We start from the raw sequence: 20,843 nt of genomic DNA on the forward strand, positions 1-20,843 counted from the left end.
TGAATACTTTTGACACCTCTGCTTAAAATCAAGGACAAAAACATTGTTTTAAATATGAAAGGAAAACATGCAGGTTCATGGCCAAGCAAATATATTTTCATGAGGCAGCAGAGTTAGGAGCTCAATGAATAACACTAGTCTTTAAGTTTGATTGACCCCGTGGTGGCTATTATTATTATTATAAGATTAGATCACTATCTCGATAATCAGTCGACTTTAACGGTGTTTTGGTGTGATTGTTCATGCTGCTGATGTAGAATCAGAGCAGAGAGGACCACAGTAGATGGCGCTAGAGCACCAAGAGTGTTACGGTAAGGTCAAACTAAAGAAGAAGAAGGTGGCTGTCCTCATCTTCCACCACGTCCTCAGAGTCTCTTTAAATCACTGTGAAAACGGAAAATTTTATCATTTCTTATTGTCAGTCGAAGTGCAACGATGTCTGGAAGAGGAAAGGGAGGAAAAGGACTCGGTAAAGGAGGTGCTAAGCGGCATCGCAAAGTTCTCCGTGATAACATCCAGGGAATCACTAAGCCCGCTATCCGCCGTCTGGCTCGTCGCGGTGGCGTCAAGCGGATCTCCGGTCTCATCTACGAGGAGACTCGCGGGGTGTTGAAGGTTTTCCTGGAGAATGTCATCCGTGATGCCGTCACCTACACCGAGCACGCTAAGAGGAAGACTGTGACCGCCATGGATGTGGTCTACGCTCTCAAGAGACAGGGACGCACTCTCTACGGCTTCGGAGGTTAAACTCATCAACCAGACCAACAAACCAACGGTCCTTTTAAGGGCCACCCACACCCTTAAAGAGTACCTTTCATAGATGTTATTATTTAAGGATTGACCAAAAGGTATTAAACTGGTATGTATCCGCAGATTAGAAACTAACTGAACAGTGATTGTTAAAATATTAACCTACACCTATAGCTCTTGTAAAGTCCTCACACAAAAAAGGTACCATCTTCATACCAGACATATTAATCTAAAAAACATTTTTGTTACACCCATCAAAATCCCGATGTAGTTTGTCGTAATATGTCAGCATTTATGATTGTGTACTTAGTGAAATTTGACATACAGCACATGTTACATGTATATAAAAATTCAATTACAAATATTTCTCTTTAAATGAAATTTAAAGAAATTTAAAGAGGAAAAAAAACAAAACAAAATTGAATCACTCAATAAACAGTACATTTCATTGATTTAAAAATAGTTTTCAGGTATTTAATATTGTACTATCAAGATCAGTGCTCTTTCTAAAATGTATTTTCCACCACTGGATAAAAAGTGACAAAAAATTATGCATTAAGTAATAAAAAGTGGTCAAAAAGTTGCAAAAAAGTGATAAAAGCGTGTCACAGAAGGGATAAAACATGCAGGAGAAGTGGTTTAAAACGGGTTAACGAATAGCCAAAATTGAGTTAAAGAGGCAAAAATGGGAAAAATTATCAAAAATTGGTTCAATTTGTAAAAAATAGAGCTAAAATAATTAAGTAGTGAAAAGGTGTTAAAGAGTGGCACAAAGGGGCAACAACTGGCAGGAATGGTGTAAAAAGGGGTAGAATAGTGGGTGAAAAGTGGCAAAAATTGGTATAAAAGTGGCAAAAATTGTGAAAAAAATAATGAAAATGGGTTAAAAAGTTGCAAAAATAGAAGAAAAGTAGCAAAAATTGAAAAAAGAGTGACACAAAGGGGGTTAAACAGGCAGGAAAAGTGGTTAAAAAGGGGTTAAAGAATGGCAATAAATTGGTTAAAGGGGCAAGAAGTATCAAAAAGGGGTTCAAAGTGTAACAAATGAGTTAATATTGGTGCTGAATCACAATCGGGGAGGGCACAGCCAGTTCGGTTGTCAGGCCTGTCTCCCTGTGGCCTTCATTATAGATAACAGGGATAGATCTCACTGGTGATGACTAAAATTGTCCTGCATTTTGAAAGAAAATCCAAATACTTCTGCAATAATATTTCAATCAGACCAAAATATTTATTTAATTTTTGTTTATGTGAAAGTCCGGCCCCCAGGGTTTCTGTCAAGACTAAATCTGGCCCTTGTGCAGAAGTTCTCGATGACCCCTGCCTTAAAGCCTGAAAACACAAATTATAGACAGAAATGTCTAATTTTTTGGGACTGAAATGTTTATTTCACTTTCTACTGAAATAAAAAAAATCGAAATTTCCATAAAATTCTACATATATATTTTTTTGTATCTCATTTGATACATTAGGTGTTTTTGTTAGCTGATCATCCACTTGAGGGCATTTTGATCATTTTTCAGATTGTATTCAGAATTTTTTAAAGTGATTTGTTGATTATATTGATTAGATAGAGATATCAAATATGATACAACAGGCTTTAAGGGGTTAATGTATGAATTTCAACTTTTTATTCTAAAGGGCTTGGAGCAGTTACACTCTTTATTAAAATATAAACAGGATTAGTTGTGTATTTATGGTGGAAAAATGAGACATGTTTTTTTAACTGCACTCCTGCTCTACATCTATCTTATACTAAATATTTCTCCTTTAAAATGACTGGATTTATTCAGATTTCTCACTAAAATCTAAAATTCCAATTTCTCCGTGGGACCTTTGAAAAGATCATAAAAAGGTCTTAACTTCGTCCCTCCTTCGATACTCCAAAGTCTGAGTTGTCATTGAACATATCATAATTTGACCGTATGCCACCTTGTTTAGCTCACTAATCAGCGTTATCTCGCTGATGTTGAAGCAGGTTTCAACGTTGGATTGATATTTTTAACTAAAGCGACTCACTACGAGGTTTAAGAGTTCTTACTCTGTCCAAGACTGAGGAGGATTTCTGTACAGCAGCAACAGCAGCTAATATGTCTGAGCAGATAAAGGAGACTTTCCGGTAGGCTGGCTGTTTTTAAGTTTAATGTCTCTTTAGATTGACACAGGAATACACAAAGAAACCTCAGGTTTAAACTAGCTCCTCTCTCTGTCACCCAGGCTCCCCCACTCCTCCTCCTCCTCTCTCTCTGCTCTGGTTGTTTTAACAGACAGCAGGTTGAACTCACGTGACCGCGCGTGCAGGTGAGCGCACGTGACGGAATCTGCGTGAACACTGATCAGTTATGAGGGGTTTTCTCACACAAGAACAACAAATATCACAGAATAAAATAGTCTTCAGCATAAAAGGTTCGAGTCCTCCTCTTCATCCTCGAGTCCTGGCGCTGTTAAAGCTCAAAGCAAAGTCCAAGTCGAATCACGAGTCCTCCAAATCAGGACTCGAGTCTGAATCGAGACCGCATCCTGGACTCGAGCACTACAACACCGAGAACAGATTTATGAACTTTTTCGCTTTATTGAACGAAATAAAAACATAAATAAATAGATAAATAAATAATAAAGAGTGCTGAAATTACATTTCCCCTCAAATGATTCCCCATTTAAGAATTCTTTAAAATGTTTCATGTTTAAAAAAATGCTTTAAGTATTGTTGCTCTCTGATTGACTAAAACATCTTAAATTGAAGATATTCTTACTGTTAGATTAATAAGACAGATAATTTCATAATTATTTCTTAATTATTGCCCCAAACCTCTGCACAGTGATTCCCTCTTTCTGTTTCAGTATAAAGCCAAATTTAAATTCTGCATAATCGAATGAGAAATTAGTTTCTGAACAGAAAGAGGGACATGTTTTTAAAATCTAATAATCGATGTTCTCTAAAACCTTTTTTAATATTTACAGATTAGAACCTCTACCCTGGTTAAATAGGTTGCTTGTTAAAGAGGAAACTTAATGTCCCAAACACTGTCAAATTAAAAGAATATTACACAAAAAGGTAAACATTAGAGTCACCCTACGTCTGTTTTGTTTCCTTAAATGTTGTAAAGGTTTTATTGCTAAAGCTGAACACATAATGAGAGGATTTTCATGGGAAAACACATCTGCACTTAATGATAGAAACAACTGTAAAAAAAAAAAAAAAAAAAAAAAAGCTCTGTCTTTTGACCTAGGAGATCCAGCTTGAAATGATCTCATTTTGAATATCTCAGAAAAATTATTTCTAGATAATCTAGATTATAGGGTAGTCTGTATTTAGAGATTAAGGCAAGGTTAAAGTTAAAGAAGAAGAAGAAAAAAGTTAATCAAATAATGCTCAGTATGCTTCAAACATCTGACAGGGGGAGGGTTATTCTATGCCAAAATAAATAATAGGGCCTAATAAATACCTTTTTGAATAATTAACATAAAATACTATTTTGAAACTTTTTGAAATGCCTTTGACTTTCCCCTGTTCATATAAAACAGATGAACATAAACTAATGTGTGAAATATGGGCTGAAAAACATCTGTAGACCAGAGAGAGCTCAAAGCAAACTTTATTTTATCCTATATTTTATACAATAATGTCAGAGTAAACGTTTTATTTGTGCTCCGTAATCTGAATGTTGTGAAGCTCTTTGTGATGATGACGATCAGCTGACAGCTTTAAATCAGATTTTCTCTCACCACTTTATTTTCATCAGTTTTGTTATAATTTCATCACTGATCCTTTAATTGTCGTTATCACTGCTCAGTGGGTTTATTCCTTTATCAAACTGATGAGATTAAAGCATCAGAATCACTAACAATCACATGAACAGCTCTGCTCTGAAGCCTGGCCTCGGCCATCCTCCCTGTGTTTGCTGCTCTCTAAAAAAGCGGATTTCATCTCAAACTGAACACAAACTCAAGACTGATTCCGTTTGTTTTCCACCAATAAACGTGTGGCTGAGCAGGAAGAGTCATTTTCACCCACATTTGAGGCTTTTTACATCATTTTAGGAGCGAAATGAGGAAGGAAAGCCGCGACGTCAGCATGAAAGTGTGACTTTAGGAGTCATTGTGGAGGAAATGAAGAGAAGCTGAGAGCTCCAAAAGAGCTCAATGTGAAGAGAAAGAGGTCCGATATGTGCTCCATTCACTGGCAGCACTGAGGGATTCTCCTACAGTTAGTTGGAGCAGTTTTAGAAGAGTCCAGAAAACACAAGATGAGCTGATTTCAGAGGCCACGGAGGAGCCGGGAGCATGGTTGAGTCTCTACGGTTCTCATGGTGCTTATAGAAAAGCCTCCTCCTCCGTCAGACTCCAAACTCTCCGAGTCTCGGTGATTTGACGTGTTGTGAACACACTTCAGCGAAACGATGGCAGAAGAAGCTCCAGCAGCTCCAGCTCCGGCCAAAGCGGCCAAGAAGAAGGCAACCAAGCCCAAGAGCGGACCCAGCGTGGGCGAGCTCATCGTCAAAGCCGTGGCCGCGTCTAAGGAGCGGGGCGGAGTGTCCCTGGCCGCCCTCAAGAAGGCTCTGGCTGCCGGAGGCTACGATGTGGACAAGAACAAGGGCCGAGTTAAGGTAGCCATTAAAGCCTTGTTGGCTAAGGGGACCTTGGTCCACACCAAGGGGACCGGGGCCTCTGGTTCCTTCAAGATGAGCAAGAAGGCTGCAGAGCCCAAGAAGGCGAAGAAGCCGGCGAAGAAAGCCGCTGTTAAAGCCAAGAAGCCCGCAGCAAAGAAACCCGCAGCGGCCAAGAAGCCCAAGAAAGCAGCAGCTAAGAAGCCAGCAGCCGCTAAGAAGTCCCCGAAGAAGGCCAAGAAACCCAAAGCAGCGCCTAAGAAAGCGGCTAAGAGCCCTAAAAAGGCCGCAAAGAGTCCCAAGAAGGCAGCGCCCAAAAAGGCCGCCGCTGCCAAGAAAGCCCCGGCAAAGAAGGTCGCCAAGCCCAAAGCCAAGAAAGCAGCACCCAAGAAGAAGTGAGCTGCATGACTCCTCCACACAAAGGCTCTTTTAAGAGCCACCCACATCCAACAAGAGCACATTTCCTCTGACAGTTTGGCGTAACAATGTGTTTAAGGAAAAGAATAAAAAGATCAGATCAGCTGTTCGTCCATGAATATGTGGAGTAAAGCCACAGATAAAAGCACATAACACGAATCTGGGGCTTAAATAGGAATTCAGTATCTAGGTGAGCCAGAAGAATTAGTTGAAAAAGAGAAATTATACTATAATGCTCTTATTTAGACTGACTTTATTCACACATCTGTAGTGTACAAATAAATATTCCTCAGTAATCATGCTGCCCTGTGTATGAGCTTTGAATATAGAAGAAATGTTACAAATATTTCTCTCAGTCTTTGAATTTGACTGAGAAAAAGAAACAGGACTGATTTAATTTTTTTTTAACTACTCTCCACCTGACAGACATAAATGAACTGACTAGATGGTTAAACCTAATGAAACAGAATACAACTACTTATCTCCACACAAACATGTTTATTCTTTTTATGTTTTACTTTTATATGTTTTTATTGTTATCACAGTTTTAATGTTCAAACAAAATTAATCATAATTGTTTTATTGTTTTTAATTCAGATGAAAGGAGCACTGCTACACATTAGAAAAAAACTCGTGTCAATTATTGAGAAACTACGGCGTCTTTGTGGAATTTTTACTTAGTTTTCTGCTTTTATAAATAATGGGAGAACAGATGGGAAATAAATTAGAGAACACATTTCTGTCCAATTGCCAGCGGAGCCCCGAGGCCAAGGCTTTCCTCCAGGCGGGGCTGAGCTCCAGGAGCAGGCCGCCACCAATCAGAGAGCGGAGGGCCGAAACTGCGTCACCGGGGCACAGCCTCCCCTCTCCGCTTTAAGACCAGCTCGTCACCGCTCAATCAAGCACATTTTTCTCCCTATCAGAGAAACATACAATGGCAAGAACCAAGCAGACCGCTCGTAAATCCACCGGAGGCAAAGCCCCCAGGAAGCAACTGGCCACCAAGGCTGCCCGCAAGAGCGCCCCGGCCACCGGCGGCGTCAAGAAGCCTCACCGTTACAGGCCCGGGACCGTGGCTCTGCGCGAGATCCGACGCTACCAGAAGTCCACCGAGCTGCTCATCCGCAAGCTGCCCTTCCAGCGCCTGGTCCGAGAGATCGCTCAGGACTTCAAGACCGACCTGCGCTTCCAGAGCTCCGCCGTCATGGCTCTGCAGGAGGCCAGCGAGGCTTACCTGGTGGGACTCTTCGAGGACACCAACCTGTGCGCCATCCACGCCAAGAGAGTCACCATCATGCCTAAAGACATCCAGCTGGCCCGCCGCATCCGCGGAGAGAGAGCTTAAATTCGTTAAAACTCTTACAACCCAACGGCTCTTTTAAGAGCCACCATACTTTAATTTAAAGAGATAATTCTTACCGACTGAACATCGCTCAGGTCAGCAAATCTGAAATGGTAAAGGTGCCATGTACAGTTTTCTTGGGTATACGTCGCCTGTTATGCTGGAAGCCTGAATATTTTATTAAAATTTGAATTTTAAAATTTAAATCACAAAATCATCATCATAGAAAGCATCAAATAAATACACTTCAACAACAACAAACACTTCAAATTTGAGAAATACATGAGCAGTTATGGTTATGTTCAGAAATTAGTGCCCCTGGATTATTGATGAGTGGTTTGTGAATGAGCCGGTTCAAAGAGCTGACTCTTTTGCATGAACAACCAGCAATGGATCCCGTTTTAGAGACATTTCAAATCACTGACACTTACCAGTTTGATTTTTATATAGACTGGGTGTGATGTGAGATTACAGATGGTTGATCATTAGACCTGCAAGGTGTTTTGGGGGACATTTCAATTATTATTGACAGTCCAACTAACAGTTGGAGTGAAGTTGCTGTCCACAAATCAATACTTTATGATTATAATTTGGCAGCTTAGATGAAGCCAAACTGGTACTCAAATAAAGAGCCGTTTGGGTGCTGAAAGATTCGTCTCTTTCTGCGGAGATGAGCCAAATGATCCGGATCAGTGGAAAGAGCCGTAATTCCCATCACGACTCAAGAATGAACAATGGCTGTTGTTTACGCAGTCTGTTTCCTTTGAGTACCCTTCTTTGCTTCATAAAGTTGACAAATGTAGACACTTCTAAGCCAGTTTAGTGATCGTCATTTGGTTTAAATCAGATTAATATGGGATCAATTGACTGCTGTAAGCCTGATATCATTTAGTTTCACACAGTTAAGTGACCCGTCAGTTTACAGCATGCTAAATAGCCCAATTACTTTACTTTGGAATAATACTGTGTTGATACTAATACTGAGTTAAGTTGTGTTGATCCTGAAGCCCACAAATAAATATTACACAGACAGAAAACAGCAACACAGCTCTTTAGAGGAGGTGGGTGGCTCTTAAAAGAGCCGTTGTGTTCGTTGTCAGCGAGTGTTAATTTACTTCTTGGCGGCCTTCTCGGTCTTCTTGGGCAGCAGGACAGCCTGGATGTTGGGCAGCACACCTCCCTGAGCGATGGTGACTCCTCCCAGCAGCTTGTTGAGCTCCTCGTCGTTGCGGACAGCCAGCTGCAGGTGACGGGGGATGATCCTGGTTTTCTTATTGTCGCGAGCAGCGTTTCCAGCCAGCTCCAGGATCTCAGCGGTCAGATACTCGAGCACAGCCGCCAGGTAGACGGGGGCTCCGGCTCCAACACGCTCAGCATAGTTTCCTTTGCGGAGCAGTCTGTGGACACGACCCACGGGGAACTGGAGTCCGGCACGGGAAGATCGAGTCTTGGCCTTAGCTCTGGCCTTTCCGCCGGTCTTTCCTCGTCCAGACATGGTTAACTTGTTCTTTGATTGTAGTCAGAGAAACTGTGAGGGGCAGCCCAAGACTCTCGCTTTTATCTCTGCCTGGGCGCCTGAATTTTGGCGGAAAGTTTGAACACATTTCTGTCCAATGCTCAGCGGAGCTTTGAGGCGGTGGGTCTCCTGCAGGCGGGGCTGAGCTCCAGGAGCAGGCCGCCACCAATCAGAGAGGGGAGGTAGCTACATGGTCATCATTTTCATGGTCCTTCACCCCCCTCTGTGTCTGCTCCAGTTCTCCTCCTGAGACCAAAGACAAAGCCGGATGGTTTTATAGATTTTCTCTGTAAAGATGATGATATTGTCTGATTAAAGCAGACTTGTACTTTAGCCCGGTCCCTGCGTCCCTTGATCCTAATCTTAGTCAACTACTGAATCCGGTTTATCAGAACAGTTAAACTAGAGGTATTTTTTTTATAAATAATTCAGTGGAGCCTTCACATTGTAGTCTGTGGTAAGTTGTACTTTGCCATGACTCATCATAGGCTTCTGATATTATTAATAATGAGTTTAAGGCAGGGATTCTCAACCTTGGGGTCAGGACCCCACTGAAGATATGAGACACTGAGAGGGGGTTTCCAGATGCCTTTTAAAAACTAAGAAAATTTTCAATGTACACTGTTGCCACTTTACATCAATTTTTCTTTACGCCAACTATAACACATATCTGCAGCTTAAAACCCATTTTTTGTCCGTTTTAAACCCTTTCCACCACTTTTTTTCTGCCAGTTTTTGCCACTTCTAAACCAAATTTTGACACTCTCTGCCTATTGTTGGCTCTGTTGACCCATTGTGGCTACTATGAACCCCTCTTTACCACTTCTTATACCTTTTGACAATTCAATATGCCCATTTTTGCCAGTTTAACCCATTTCTGCCTATTTCTGCCTTAACTAACCCTTTGTTGCCAGTTTATATCAATTTTTCATCCTATTTCACCAAATTTCCACCATTTTATGCTACTTTATGCTACTTAAACACTTTTACTTTGCCACTTTTTAAATCCCTTTTACCACTTATATGTCTTTTTTTTGGCCTGCAAGATGATCTCATATATCTGTTATAACTGGCCCATCAGTATGAGGTCTGTAGATTTCCTCAAGTATAAAAATATAAAATTATCCTTGATGATTTAAGATATTCTTTATTCACAAAATCTGAAAAAGTAAGGAGTAAAAATATTTAGATAAGAAGCAGGAATAGGAAAAGAAAGTAATTTGTCTTTTAATTTCAGATTTTCAATTTAGCATCTCACGATTAGGACTCAACCTTAGGACTTTCACTTTTCATTTCATACTTTGAGCATTTCAACTCATAATTTTGATTTCTCATAAAATATTTTGAGCTTTAAGATTCATAGTTCTAATTTTTAAGAGATATTTTGGCCCTTTTAACTAATTATTTTGCATACTAGCTCATATTTTCAATTCCTAACTTTGACTTCATAATCCCGTAGTTTAACCTTTTACACTCACAATTTAAAATTTGGAATAATATTTTGACTTTAATGATAATAAATTTTATTTAATATTTTGACCTTTTAAAATCATGATTTTGATTTTTTTTCTAATATATTTGCCTTCAAAAAAAATTCTTTTTGAATTTCAATTTCTTGTTTTGACTCTTTTGAACTAATAATTTACTGTTCTTCGATTGTGAGCCTTTAATCTTATCTTTTTAACTTTTTAAATTTTAAAACCATTTATCATCAGTGCTAATATTTTATTTCATATTTTATTACTGGTGAAGGAAGGTTGACAGTTTCTGGTTAAAACGGTGACCCTGTTGGGCCTCAGGTTAGACCTGAATCCACAATCCAGCCCCTGCTGTGATTGGGTTTGAAACCCCTGAGCTAAAAATAATTATAATATAATATAATATAATATAATATAATATAATGAGAAATAATAATTTGTCTGGTTTGAGCTTCTATTTTTTGTCACATCAACAGCAAATGATCATTCTAAATAAAACAGAATTATCAGATAAGATGTGACTTTATAGCAAGAAATAAACATATTCACCATAACCTAGATATTCAATGTACAGATAATTGTAAAGCATCATTTTAAAATCGAATTTACTTCTTTTATTGTTTACATTACAGTTTTTCACAACTTGCAAAGACACGAATAGTATAGAATCCCCCCTCCTTTCCCTCTCCGCTGCTATCTCGCGCTCCAAACTCAGCCAATCCTGTGTGAGCAACGACCAGGCTTTATTTGCACGAGGACTGGACAAAGCGAGCGGCCTGAAGGGTTGAGCAATATACGCTGAAGCGGTTTTAACTGTGTAGCAATCATGCCTGACCAAGTGAAAGCGCCCAAGAAGGGCTCCAAGAGCGGCAAGAAGAGGAAGAGGAGCAGGAAGGAAAGCTACGCCATCTACGTCTACAAGGTGCTCAAACAGGTGCATCCCGACACCGGTATCTCTTCCAAGGCTATGGGCATCATGAATTCTTTCGTCAGCGACATCTTTGAGCGCATCGCTGGAGAGGCCTCTCGTCTGGCTCACTACAACAAGCGCTCCACCATCACCTCTAGGGAGATCCAGACCGCCGTTCGCCTGCTGCTGCCCGGAGAGCTGGCCAAGCACGCCGTGTCTGAGGGAACTAAGGCTGTCACCAAGTACACCAGCTCCAAGTAAACCTGTGTATCTTAACTAACCCAAAGGTCCTTTTAAGGACCACCCACAATAATAAGAGAGTGAAATTCTGTATCATAATTTTGTAGCTGATGTGGTGACATAAACAATATCACACATTAACTTTCATTTAGTGGTAGATGTGCTGTGTCAGATATGCTGTATTTATTCATTTGCCCACACGTCCGTGTTTTCATCACACCTGTCCCACTGTTAAGAGGCCTGCTATTTTCTTCATTGAAGGATTCTTGTAAAAGTCCTTAACAGAAATAAAATAAGACAAATGTGCAGAAAAGACGCATTTATTTCCGTTTTATCTGCACCTTGCAAGTATGAAACTTGTTATAAACAAAGCAATGCATGTTTTACCAGACACACAAGGTAGCACAAAATAAAGGTGGGATTGTGACTACTTATTCATCATTTATCTACGATGAAAAAAAATGCTGGCTCACAGAAGCGTTAATACAATACAAAATGTGGGATACATTTGCTTTTTACTCCTTGCCGCTAGAATCTCCCTGAAAACCATAACACAGGAAAAAACAATAAGCAAAAATGTAACAAGAGCCACCTCATACAAAATAGACACACATACATACATCATTATTTTGACTATGCATTTCATGCTTCAAACTATTCAAATCATCATATGGACTTATAGACTAACATTTAGATGTATATTTTGATATTAAGAACTCAGGATTTTGACTTTCTATTTCATATATTTGCCTTTCAAATCATTTTTACTTTTAATTTTATATTCTGACCTTTTGAATAATAAGTTTGACTTTTAACCCATATTTCGAGCCTTTAAAAAAATCATTTTGACGTTAAAAATCTAAAGATCAATTATCTTCATTGCTAATTCCCCCCCAGTTTGGCAATTTATGGTTAAACGTTGATCCTGTTAGGCTCTCAGGTTAGGACTAAATGAAGCATCTGGCCCCTGCTGTGATTGCATTTCAAACCTCTGATTTAGAGGTGTTTTATATAGCCAATTATTACATTCTGTGCACTTTTTGCTGGTGTTTTCTGCACCAGATGGGCCTATCCACAACATTCCTGGGGGTCTACATTAGCTACAAATGTGTGTGGAACTCCCAGTTCAGTTACAATAAAAAAAGTGTCTCCCTGTGGCTTACTAAAGTGACTTGATGTGTTTTGAAAGGAATAAATTCTTAGGTTATGCTGGCCTAACACTATAGGTCTTTGATAAACCTTGTAGAAGTTTTTAAAACATGTGACACCCTCTGACATCTAAAGACAATATGTCTGTAAATCAGAGTTCTGGGCTTGACTAACTACAAGACTAGAGTAAAATTCCTTTTAAATTGATTTCCCATCTGGTGGAAAATCAAGTGATGGGCCTCATAAAGCATTGAGGCTTTCCAATTGTGCCTAAAAAGATTCAAAGCTTTGGGGTTTAATTCTGCGGAGAAACAGTGATAACTGGTGGCATACTAAAATAACAGCAGCTGTTCAATAGAGAAACTGAAGCACTGGCATTAAATCTCACTGTTTCAATCTCAGATTTCTGCCATAAAAGTCAAATAATGCTCCTTGTTCCTCCTTTACATTCATCTTATAAGTATGCAGCCATTAACAGAGCTATTTAAATAAAGAGCTTGTTAGGATAAATCAGTATATTCACAGTGGGATTAGGTCCTGCCTCATGAAAGACACACTAAGACACAGAATTACCTGCCATATTATCTTTTCACATATTCAATCTTCATATGTTGGCTTTGTGCCAACAGCTTCATATATTTTTTCTATGGCTGGCATTTATATGATAAGAGTGGTTCATTGATTCATCAGTCATTTCTGAATGACTGGGACACAAACGAACATACACACCCCCACAACATTCTTTCTTCACTTATTTCTATCTAGGAAAGCGTTTCAACACAGTGTTGGGCTTTGTTGTTCATTTTCAGGCTGATGATTTCTCCAGCCTTGGAAAAAAATCTCTGACCTTAATAATAAAACAAACAAACAAAAAAAAAAAAAGCTGCAGAACACTGTTTTCGCTATATTTAAAAATCAACATGCTTTCTACAATAATTGCTGTGTTTAATGCCACTTAAGCATTGCATGCAGGCACCAACACTTTGAAGCTGTCAAAGCAAATAACACTTTGAGGTTCAAAGCTTCTAACATCATCTATGAAGTGACATTTATATTAAAAAGCTACGACACCAAGAATCAAAACACAGTGGTTCACTAGACTGACATGAGCTCCAGAGCTTCTGTGTTATTTGCCCCTCCATACTTTTTCTATACAACTTATCCCGTTGGGGGTCGCAGTGGGGCTGGAGCCTATCCCAGCTGCCACTGGGCGAGAGGTGGGGTACATCCTGGACTGGTCACTGATTGATTAAAGATCAGTGGATTGGTCAATGATTTCTCAAGATTAAATGAAGGTTGAATACCCACGTACAAATATCAGCGTAAAACATAAACACAGTCTATGAAATTTTGTAACTTCACCTGCGATACACTATATGGACAAAAGTATTTGGCCACACATGATAATTATTGAATCCAGGGCATATTGAAGTACTTGTATTAGATAGATACAGTAGATAGATAGATAGATAGATAGATAGATAGATAGATAGATAGATAGATAGATAGATAGATCGATCGATCTGTTGTTTCTCTGCTGAAGGAGCCATTGTAGGACCTCATGGCAGTTTCACAAACTTCAGACCAAACAGCTTCATCACATTTTACTGCAGGCTACATCTGTAGAGTGAGGCAAAAACACAAAAAGAGGTGAAAGTGCATGAGTAAAATCTGATTTTTTACCTAGATTTGTCTTTTTTTAATCACTTATTTAATAATGACTAAAGTTACTCTGAGGACTGTGTGTACTTACCAGAGTGTTGGTCAGTCATCCCTCTCTCACTCTCGCTCTCCCTCTCTCTCTCTCCCTCTCTCTCCCTCTCTCTCCTTCTCTTCGTCTTTCTTCTGATGCTCGTAACAATGACACAAACAGCCACAACAGCCGAAAAGACAAGCAAAGGAGTCAGGAACCACCAGGTCTGTGGGCCATCTCTCAGGAACACTGACCACCAACATCAGAAACACAAACATCATCATCACTGAGAAGATCAGCAGACGATCTGATTGGCGCTGCTTGTGTGGTCATGTCACCTGAACTGCAGAGGGTCTTAACGTTCACATGAAGAGTCTTTTCTTCCACAGGATTGGCTGCCACACATCTATGAGAGGAGTTCAACTCCTTTTTGTCCACATCGATATACAAGGAGGACATGTGGCTTCGCTCTGATATTTCATCGTCTTGGTACCATAGCAGAGTTGTTGCGTCATAAGACTCCACTGAACACCGCAACCAGCAGCTCTCAGGCCAACCGTACCTACCCGACCAATACACTTCAGGAGCTGCAACAGGCTCTGGAGGAAAAATGAACAAATCAATGGAGAAATATTTTTAGGAGATCTAGATTCTTGAAAGAAAACAGCAGCATGCTAAAACAAAACAAACAAAGTTCAATCATTTCTTTTCATAAATTTATGGTTTTCCTGGCAATTTCATTTAACTATGATGTTTGACAATCCAATTGTATCGTATCATTTCTTATCTTGTAACATCCTAGCCTATTGTATCCAGTCAGATCATACTGTATCAAATTCAATCCTATATATCGTATTGCATCCCATCCTATCATATCTGATCATACAGTGTCTTATCGAATCACATTGTGTTGTATCATAGTGTGTTCTATTGCATTGGTTCCCAACCTGGGGTCATCCTGGGGCCAAAGATCTTAGGGGGGGGGCAGGAGGCTTTGTCTGCTCTGAGGCTGCCAAAATTATATTTGCAAATATTGACTAAAAGTATGATAAAGCAGTTATTAAGTAGTTTATAAAAATGTCTTTTGATAAGAACAGCATGCATAGGCCTTTTATCTAGGGTTTTAGCGATCCAAGAATTAAAAATAAATATCAAGCAACAATCTGACTGGCAATTGCCCTGTCCATCACCCTCCCTGCTTTACCCCCCCCCCCCCAGCGGAAAGTAAGAAGGTCAAACAGTGTAGATGCTTCGAGGAGCCTCTGTTTTTTTCTCTCTTCTTGACAGAAAAAAGAGAAAATTGGGGATTACTTTTATGCAAAATGTAGCTGTTAACTGATAACTTGTAAATCTAGCATGCTACATCACTGATTACAGCAAAAAAGAAATCTGAGTACTCTAACACAGTGGTTCTCAACTGGTGGGTTGGGACCCAAAAGTGGGTCATGGAGATGTTTTCAGTGGGTCATGACTGTGTCTGAAAATAAAAATGGAGGCAAAAGCCCTGAAGTCGTTATTGGACATGACTCCATACCTTTGATTTTACCCCATTTTACTGTGAAATTGGGTCAATTTAAATGTTTGGTCAATACCTTAAACACCAAATAATAGCCCGGGAGTTTACTTGTCTCAATCACTGAGCAGACCAGGCATTTATTTGGGACCAGGTGGCTATTTGGAACAGGCGTTTAATTCCTTTCTCACAAAAATCTTGCTCAGCAAAAAAATTAGAAAAATATGTTAAATTAAATCAAACTATTTATTTACACCAGTATGAATATCACCTTAACATTTTTAAGACAAGATTACAGTACCATAGTTATACTTTTGTCTTCTGTCAACTCAACACTCTCTAAACACTTTAAATACTGGTAAGGAACTAAACAAACACAAAGTTGACGACAGACAGTTTAAAGTTAATGTCGTACTTTTTATTTTTTGGCTGCATCGGGGCATGGCGCTGCTATCTCACTTGAGAAAACGAGCAAGGGATGGGGGTTCCCCAGCCAATGAGGAGGCTAGTACTTGCAGCCAATCAAGCTCAGGTCGGAGGGAGCGTTCCTATTGGCCGCTGTAGCTTCCGTATCTCAGCTCAGTGAGAAGTTGATTCAGTGGTAGAATTACGGCGGTGTTCGGTCCTGTGTAGAATTTGTTCATGATGAGATGAAGTGTTTTCCTGCCTGTGATTTGGCCGTTGATTTCAGTGGAAAAGCAGAGCAAAACCACTCCAGGAGCGCTTTGCCACCATGAGTATTCAATTCTGCGGACATTCTCACCCGCAAGGAGGCACGTAAAGAGAGGGGCGGAGCTACGGAGCTCAAACAGGGAGAAGAACAGGAAGGGGGAGTTGATTCTATACGTTCCTCAACTCAGTTGCATATCGGAGCTGTAAATAAATTACACCTGGCATTTATTTGGAACAGGCGTCTATTTGTCAAAATGTACCCGGTGGTTAATTGGGACCTGGCAGTTATTTGGTGTTTTTACTTCAACTAATTTATCTCATCTTCTTGCAATAAATGGCTACTTTTCCCATGATAATGAAGTAATTTCTCAAGTTCTCTGGAAAATTGGCAAAAGTTGACAGATAATGATGGCAAAAGGGGGTATAAAATTAATCGGTTTTGTTCCTTTTTTATATTATGAGTTATTTTGGTCAAATCATGCGCCAAACTGCAACGTATTCAATTAACTAAACTGTGTTGTTAAAAATTGTTTGGAAGACTGGTGGGTCCTGAGGCCAGACCAGTTGAGAACCACTGCTCTAACGGATTACTTTACAAGGCGTTACCCCCAGGACTGGTCATTAAAGTTATATAAATTACACTTAACCACCGAGTCACACGAACTGCTGAGATCACAAATGGGGGTGAAATGCTTATAAATTTTGCTATATAACAAACAAATTGATCAATTAACTGGGAGAGTAAATAAATGTTATTTACCGTAAACTGTGAGGTGATGAGATGTAGAGGAGACAGTTCCTTTTTTGGAGTCAGTCACATAAACACCAGAGTCGGCCCTCTGCAGGACTCTGATTGTAAAGAGTCTAGTCTGGTTGTTCCAGGAGAGTCTGTCCCTGAAAGTTTCCTCCAACACCTCAAATTCCCCGTCCGTCACCGTAGCAATAGTCTTTCCTTTAAATGTCAGAAATCCAAACTCCAGCACTGGATCAGGAAAAGTGGTGGATCCTCCTTTAACACTCTTCAGTTCACTCTTCACTGCCTTAACAGCTGGAGAAGCATTTAAAGAGATAAGAGAGCAAGTTAGTTAGAATTTGGTTTGGTGCACTAAGGTGTTCACCAACATTGTGCAACCTTCTAGTCTGTGTTTGCAGAAGGTGACTGGACAAATGATGTGTCTGTCACATTCTTTGCTGGCATAAAAGAGTGAAAAACCATGACACTGTAGATATGCACGATTGAACTCCATAACATGAGCTCCTTAGGCAGTCACTAAGGTTGTTAACTATGAGTGGAGCTGTAAAACTCTAGCTGGAGCTTTTGTCCAGCTCTGTTAAACTGCTTGCTCTTGTCCTGACTGGCTTTGCCAAGAACATAAGAGGATATTTACATAACTTTGCAGTTGGGTTGTTTCAGATATTTTTCTTTTAAGATGTATTTTTAGGGGTACTTTAGGCCTTTATTGAAGGAAGACAACAGTTGATAGAGTTGTAAACAGGGATGAGAGAGTGGGGGAGAGACATGCGGGAAAGGAGACACAGGTTGGACTTGACCCCGGCCCACCCGCCTACATAGAACGACCATAACCGCTAGGCCAGTTATATGCGTGGCTCTCGAGCCACACATGGCCCTTTTGTGTTGATTTGTGGCTCTTCTATGTCTTTATCTGAAATATTTTTTGCCCATATAACTTTAAAGAAGGTCAGCTTTGGTCTCAGAAATTATCCATTGCAACCTACATTAATCTGCTTGTTTCCCCCTCTTGTGCGGTTGGCTTTAATTGTCAACCTTTATTTTTTAGTCTGTATATTTACATTGCCCTTATTTGAAATATTGTTCCCCTTTTTTTCATTTTTTTTTTCTTGCCAATTTTAATATTTGTTTTTTCTGCTTTTTAAGCCCGTTTTCTCACTTCTTTTTGCCACTTTTGGCCATTTTTGCTACTTTTATCCTATTTTTGGTCCTTTTCTTTTGTATTTTTACCAGTTTTGCCTCTTTTATCCTGCTTTTTGCTACCCAGTATTGCTACCCTTATTGCCACTTCCCACCCATGTAAGCTCCCTTTTGACATTGAATGTCAGTTGTTTTTTTTTTTTTTGTTTGTTGTTTTTTTTTTTTTTTTTGTCACTTTTGCTGCTTTTTGCCTGTCTTAGTCACTTTTCACTCATTTTTGGCCACGTTTTTACCGCTTTTTGACTATTTTTGCCACCTGCAACTCATTTTTCTATTCATTTTTGCCATTTCTTTTACCCAGTTTTTGCAATTTATGCCTATTTTGCCCCTTTAGCACCATTTTTGCCACTTCTTTGCCGCTTTATGACCATTTTTGCCACTTAAACTTATTTTTATTGCCACTTTAACCAATTTTTGCCACTTCTTGTGGCTCTTGCAAAGGTATTCATCCACACCCCAAGGGTTGTATAAGATATTTGACAATAGGCTCTTTACAGATGACGTCACGCAGCAGTGGAGCTCTCTCGTTGGGGGGCAAGAAATGACTTCTGTATAGAGAAACGTGACAGAAAAGCCATGTTTTGTGCAGTTTACAACCATGCCAAGCATTCAAAGTGTGAAAATAAAAACATTCTTAATTCTTAGGCTACTTTTAGTAGGGGAATATTCAGACGAAAGAAAAGTTTTTAACAAATCACAGAGAAAGAAGGCAGGAATTTTGAAAACCCTTTTGTCTAAAGCCTGGGTGAGCAGTGTCACACATTAATTGTGTATGGTCCTTTCCTGCAAAGCAGTCTGGTTTGGTTCAGTACAGCACATTAAACTCAGGTCTTGCCTGTGTTTCCTCAGCTGATGTCCGTTCAATCTTGCTTGCTGAGATGGGATCTCTGTCTCTAAAAAAGATCCAGATCATCTGGCTCAGCTCAGTAGAGATGTTTGTGTGGCTCCTAAGTGGCCCTTCTTCAACAGTTTGGCTTTTAAAATGTGGATGTAATAGCAACAAAGGATGGATTAAAGAAAACTGGCACTTAAGGAGCTAGATACAGTGGCACACATTAAAATTACGTTTCGTAGAACAGGCTCATTCGTGAATAGCACGTCATCACTAATTTGCTTAACCCGCAAGAATTATTCGGTTGATAGTACACCACCGTTTCAATTAAAATTGTGACAAAATGAGGATTTTTAGCTGTTAAAGGGGCTTAGCTAGCCTCTTATCTCAGCACAAGACTCTTTAAGAATCTTGTCTCCCTTCATCTGGCAAGACGATGCTACACACAAGGAGTCTGCAGGACGTATGGCTTCTTCTTTTATATAATGAAGCTTGAACTTAGTCTGTGGGTGGCATGGCCAACTGTGCTGACAGTGATGCCAGTGCTTCTTGAGGGCCGAAAATCACGAGGAGCCCATACTGACCTTCTGATTTGTACCTTGCTCACAGAGATTTCTCCAGATTCTCTGAAGCTTTTGATGATATTATGTACTGTAGATGGTAGGATATTTAAAGTCTTCACAATTTTATATTGGGGTAATTTTTCTGAAATTGATCCACAATTTTTTGACAGTTTTTCACAGATTGGTGAAATTCTTCCCATCTTTACTTCTGAGAGACTCTGCCTTTCTAAAATGTTCCTTTTATATCCAGTCATGTTACTGAGCTGCTGCAAGTTATCCAAACTAAATACAAAATGCTCTACAAGCTATTTTCTTACATTAGTGCCACTTACTTTTCCAACCTTTTGAAGCCTCATCCCAACTTTTCTGAGATGTGTTGCAGCAATCAAATTCAGAATGGGGTAAAATGTTTCATAAAATAGTCAAATGTCTTGGTTATAACACCAGCTATGTTGTTTATGTACTTTTTTAATACAGTTTGGGTTCATCAGATTTGCAAATCATTGCAATCTGTTTTTATTTACATTTTACACAGTGCCCCAACTTTTTTGGAACTGGGTTGTATAACTGAGGCTTAGTTAGTGCATCTGGTTGAACAACAACTTTCACAACAGCAGTAGGAAGTGGTTCCATGATTGTCTGATGTCACGTAAAACAAACGCCACCTTCTGCTCTGATTGGCCCATAATGAATGTGACAGACAAAACATTTTTCCAGTCATCCTCTGAGGATTTTGTAAAACTTTCTCTCCTTCCAGAGCACTGTCTATGGGGTGGAGACTACATCCCATGCCACTAATATGAAACAGGCCTTACTGTGTGTTTCTACCTCAGGAACACTGACCACCAACATCAGTAACACAAACATCAGGAATCATTGAGAAGATGAACAGTTGTCTTACTGTTGCTGCTCGTGTTACCGTCTCTCCTGCAGGAGGCCGTAACGTCAATGATCAGGGACTTTTCTTCAAGAGGATTGGCTGCTGCACATCTATAAGATGATGAGAAGTTCTGTCTTTGTACAGTGAGAGGAAGGCAGATAGCAGGGTTGCTCTGCTTCAGTATTTCCTCGTCTTTGTACCACAGCAGAGTCATCTCTTCAGTCCCATTCACCGAACACAGCAGAGTACAGCTGTCTGCCTTTACCTTCAGAGTCCTCACTACAGGAGCTGCTGCAGGCTCTGTAGAGGAAATATATAAGTGAACAAACG

General features: G+C 39.8%; 4 protein-coding genes across 4 annotated transcripts; 3 read left to right on the forward strand and 1 right to left on the reverse strand.

Annotated features, from left to right (window-relative positions):
* Positions 1-433: 433 nt before the first annotated feature.
* LOC121508556 (histone H1.8-like) lies at positions 434-7,119 on the forward strand. Its single transcript, XM_041785488.1, has 3 exons — positions 434-746; positions 5,144-5,752; positions 6,678-7,119. Exons 1-3 carry the CDS (start codon positions 436-438, stop codon positions 7,117-7,119), a joined length of 1,362 nt encoding a protein of 453 aa, XP_041641422.1. The 5' UTR covers positions 434-435.
* Positions 5,119-5,929, forward strand: LOC121508913 (histone H1-like). The gene has a single exon (XM_041786063.1). The coding sequence runs from the start codon at positions 5,151-5,153 to the stop codon at positions 5,754-5,756; it is 606 nt and encodes a 201-aa protein (XP_041641997.1). The 5' UTR covers positions 5,119-5,150; the 3' UTR covers positions 5,757-5,929.
* Positions 7,120-8,217: 1,098 nt separating the features above from the next.
* On the reverse strand, positions 8,218-8,621 carry LOC121508931 (histone H2A). The gene has a single exon (XM_041786079.1). The coding sequence runs from the start codon at positions 8,609-8,611 to the stop codon at positions 8,228-8,230; it is 384 nt and encodes a 127-aa protein (XP_041642013.1). The 5' UTR covers positions 8,612-8,621; the 3' UTR covers positions 8,218-8,227.
* Positions 8,622-10,936: 2,315 nt separating this feature from the next.
* LOC121508560 (histone H2B type 1-O-like) lies at positions 10,937-11,641 on the forward strand. Its single transcript, XM_041785493.1, has one exon. It carries the CDS (start codon positions 10,937-10,939, stop codon positions 11,279-11,281), a length of 345 nt encoding a protein of 114 aa, XP_041641427.1. The 3' UTR covers positions 11,282-11,641.
* Positions 11,642-20,843: the final 9,202 nt, after the last annotated feature.

This window comes from Cheilinus undulatus, linkage group 4 (genome assembly GCF_018320785.1).
Source record: "Cheilinus undulatus linkage group 4, ASM1832078v1, whole genome shotgun sequence".
Taxonomy (NCBI): Eukaryota; Metazoa; Chordata; class Actinopteri; order Labriformes; family Labridae; genus Cheilinus; species Cheilinus undulatus.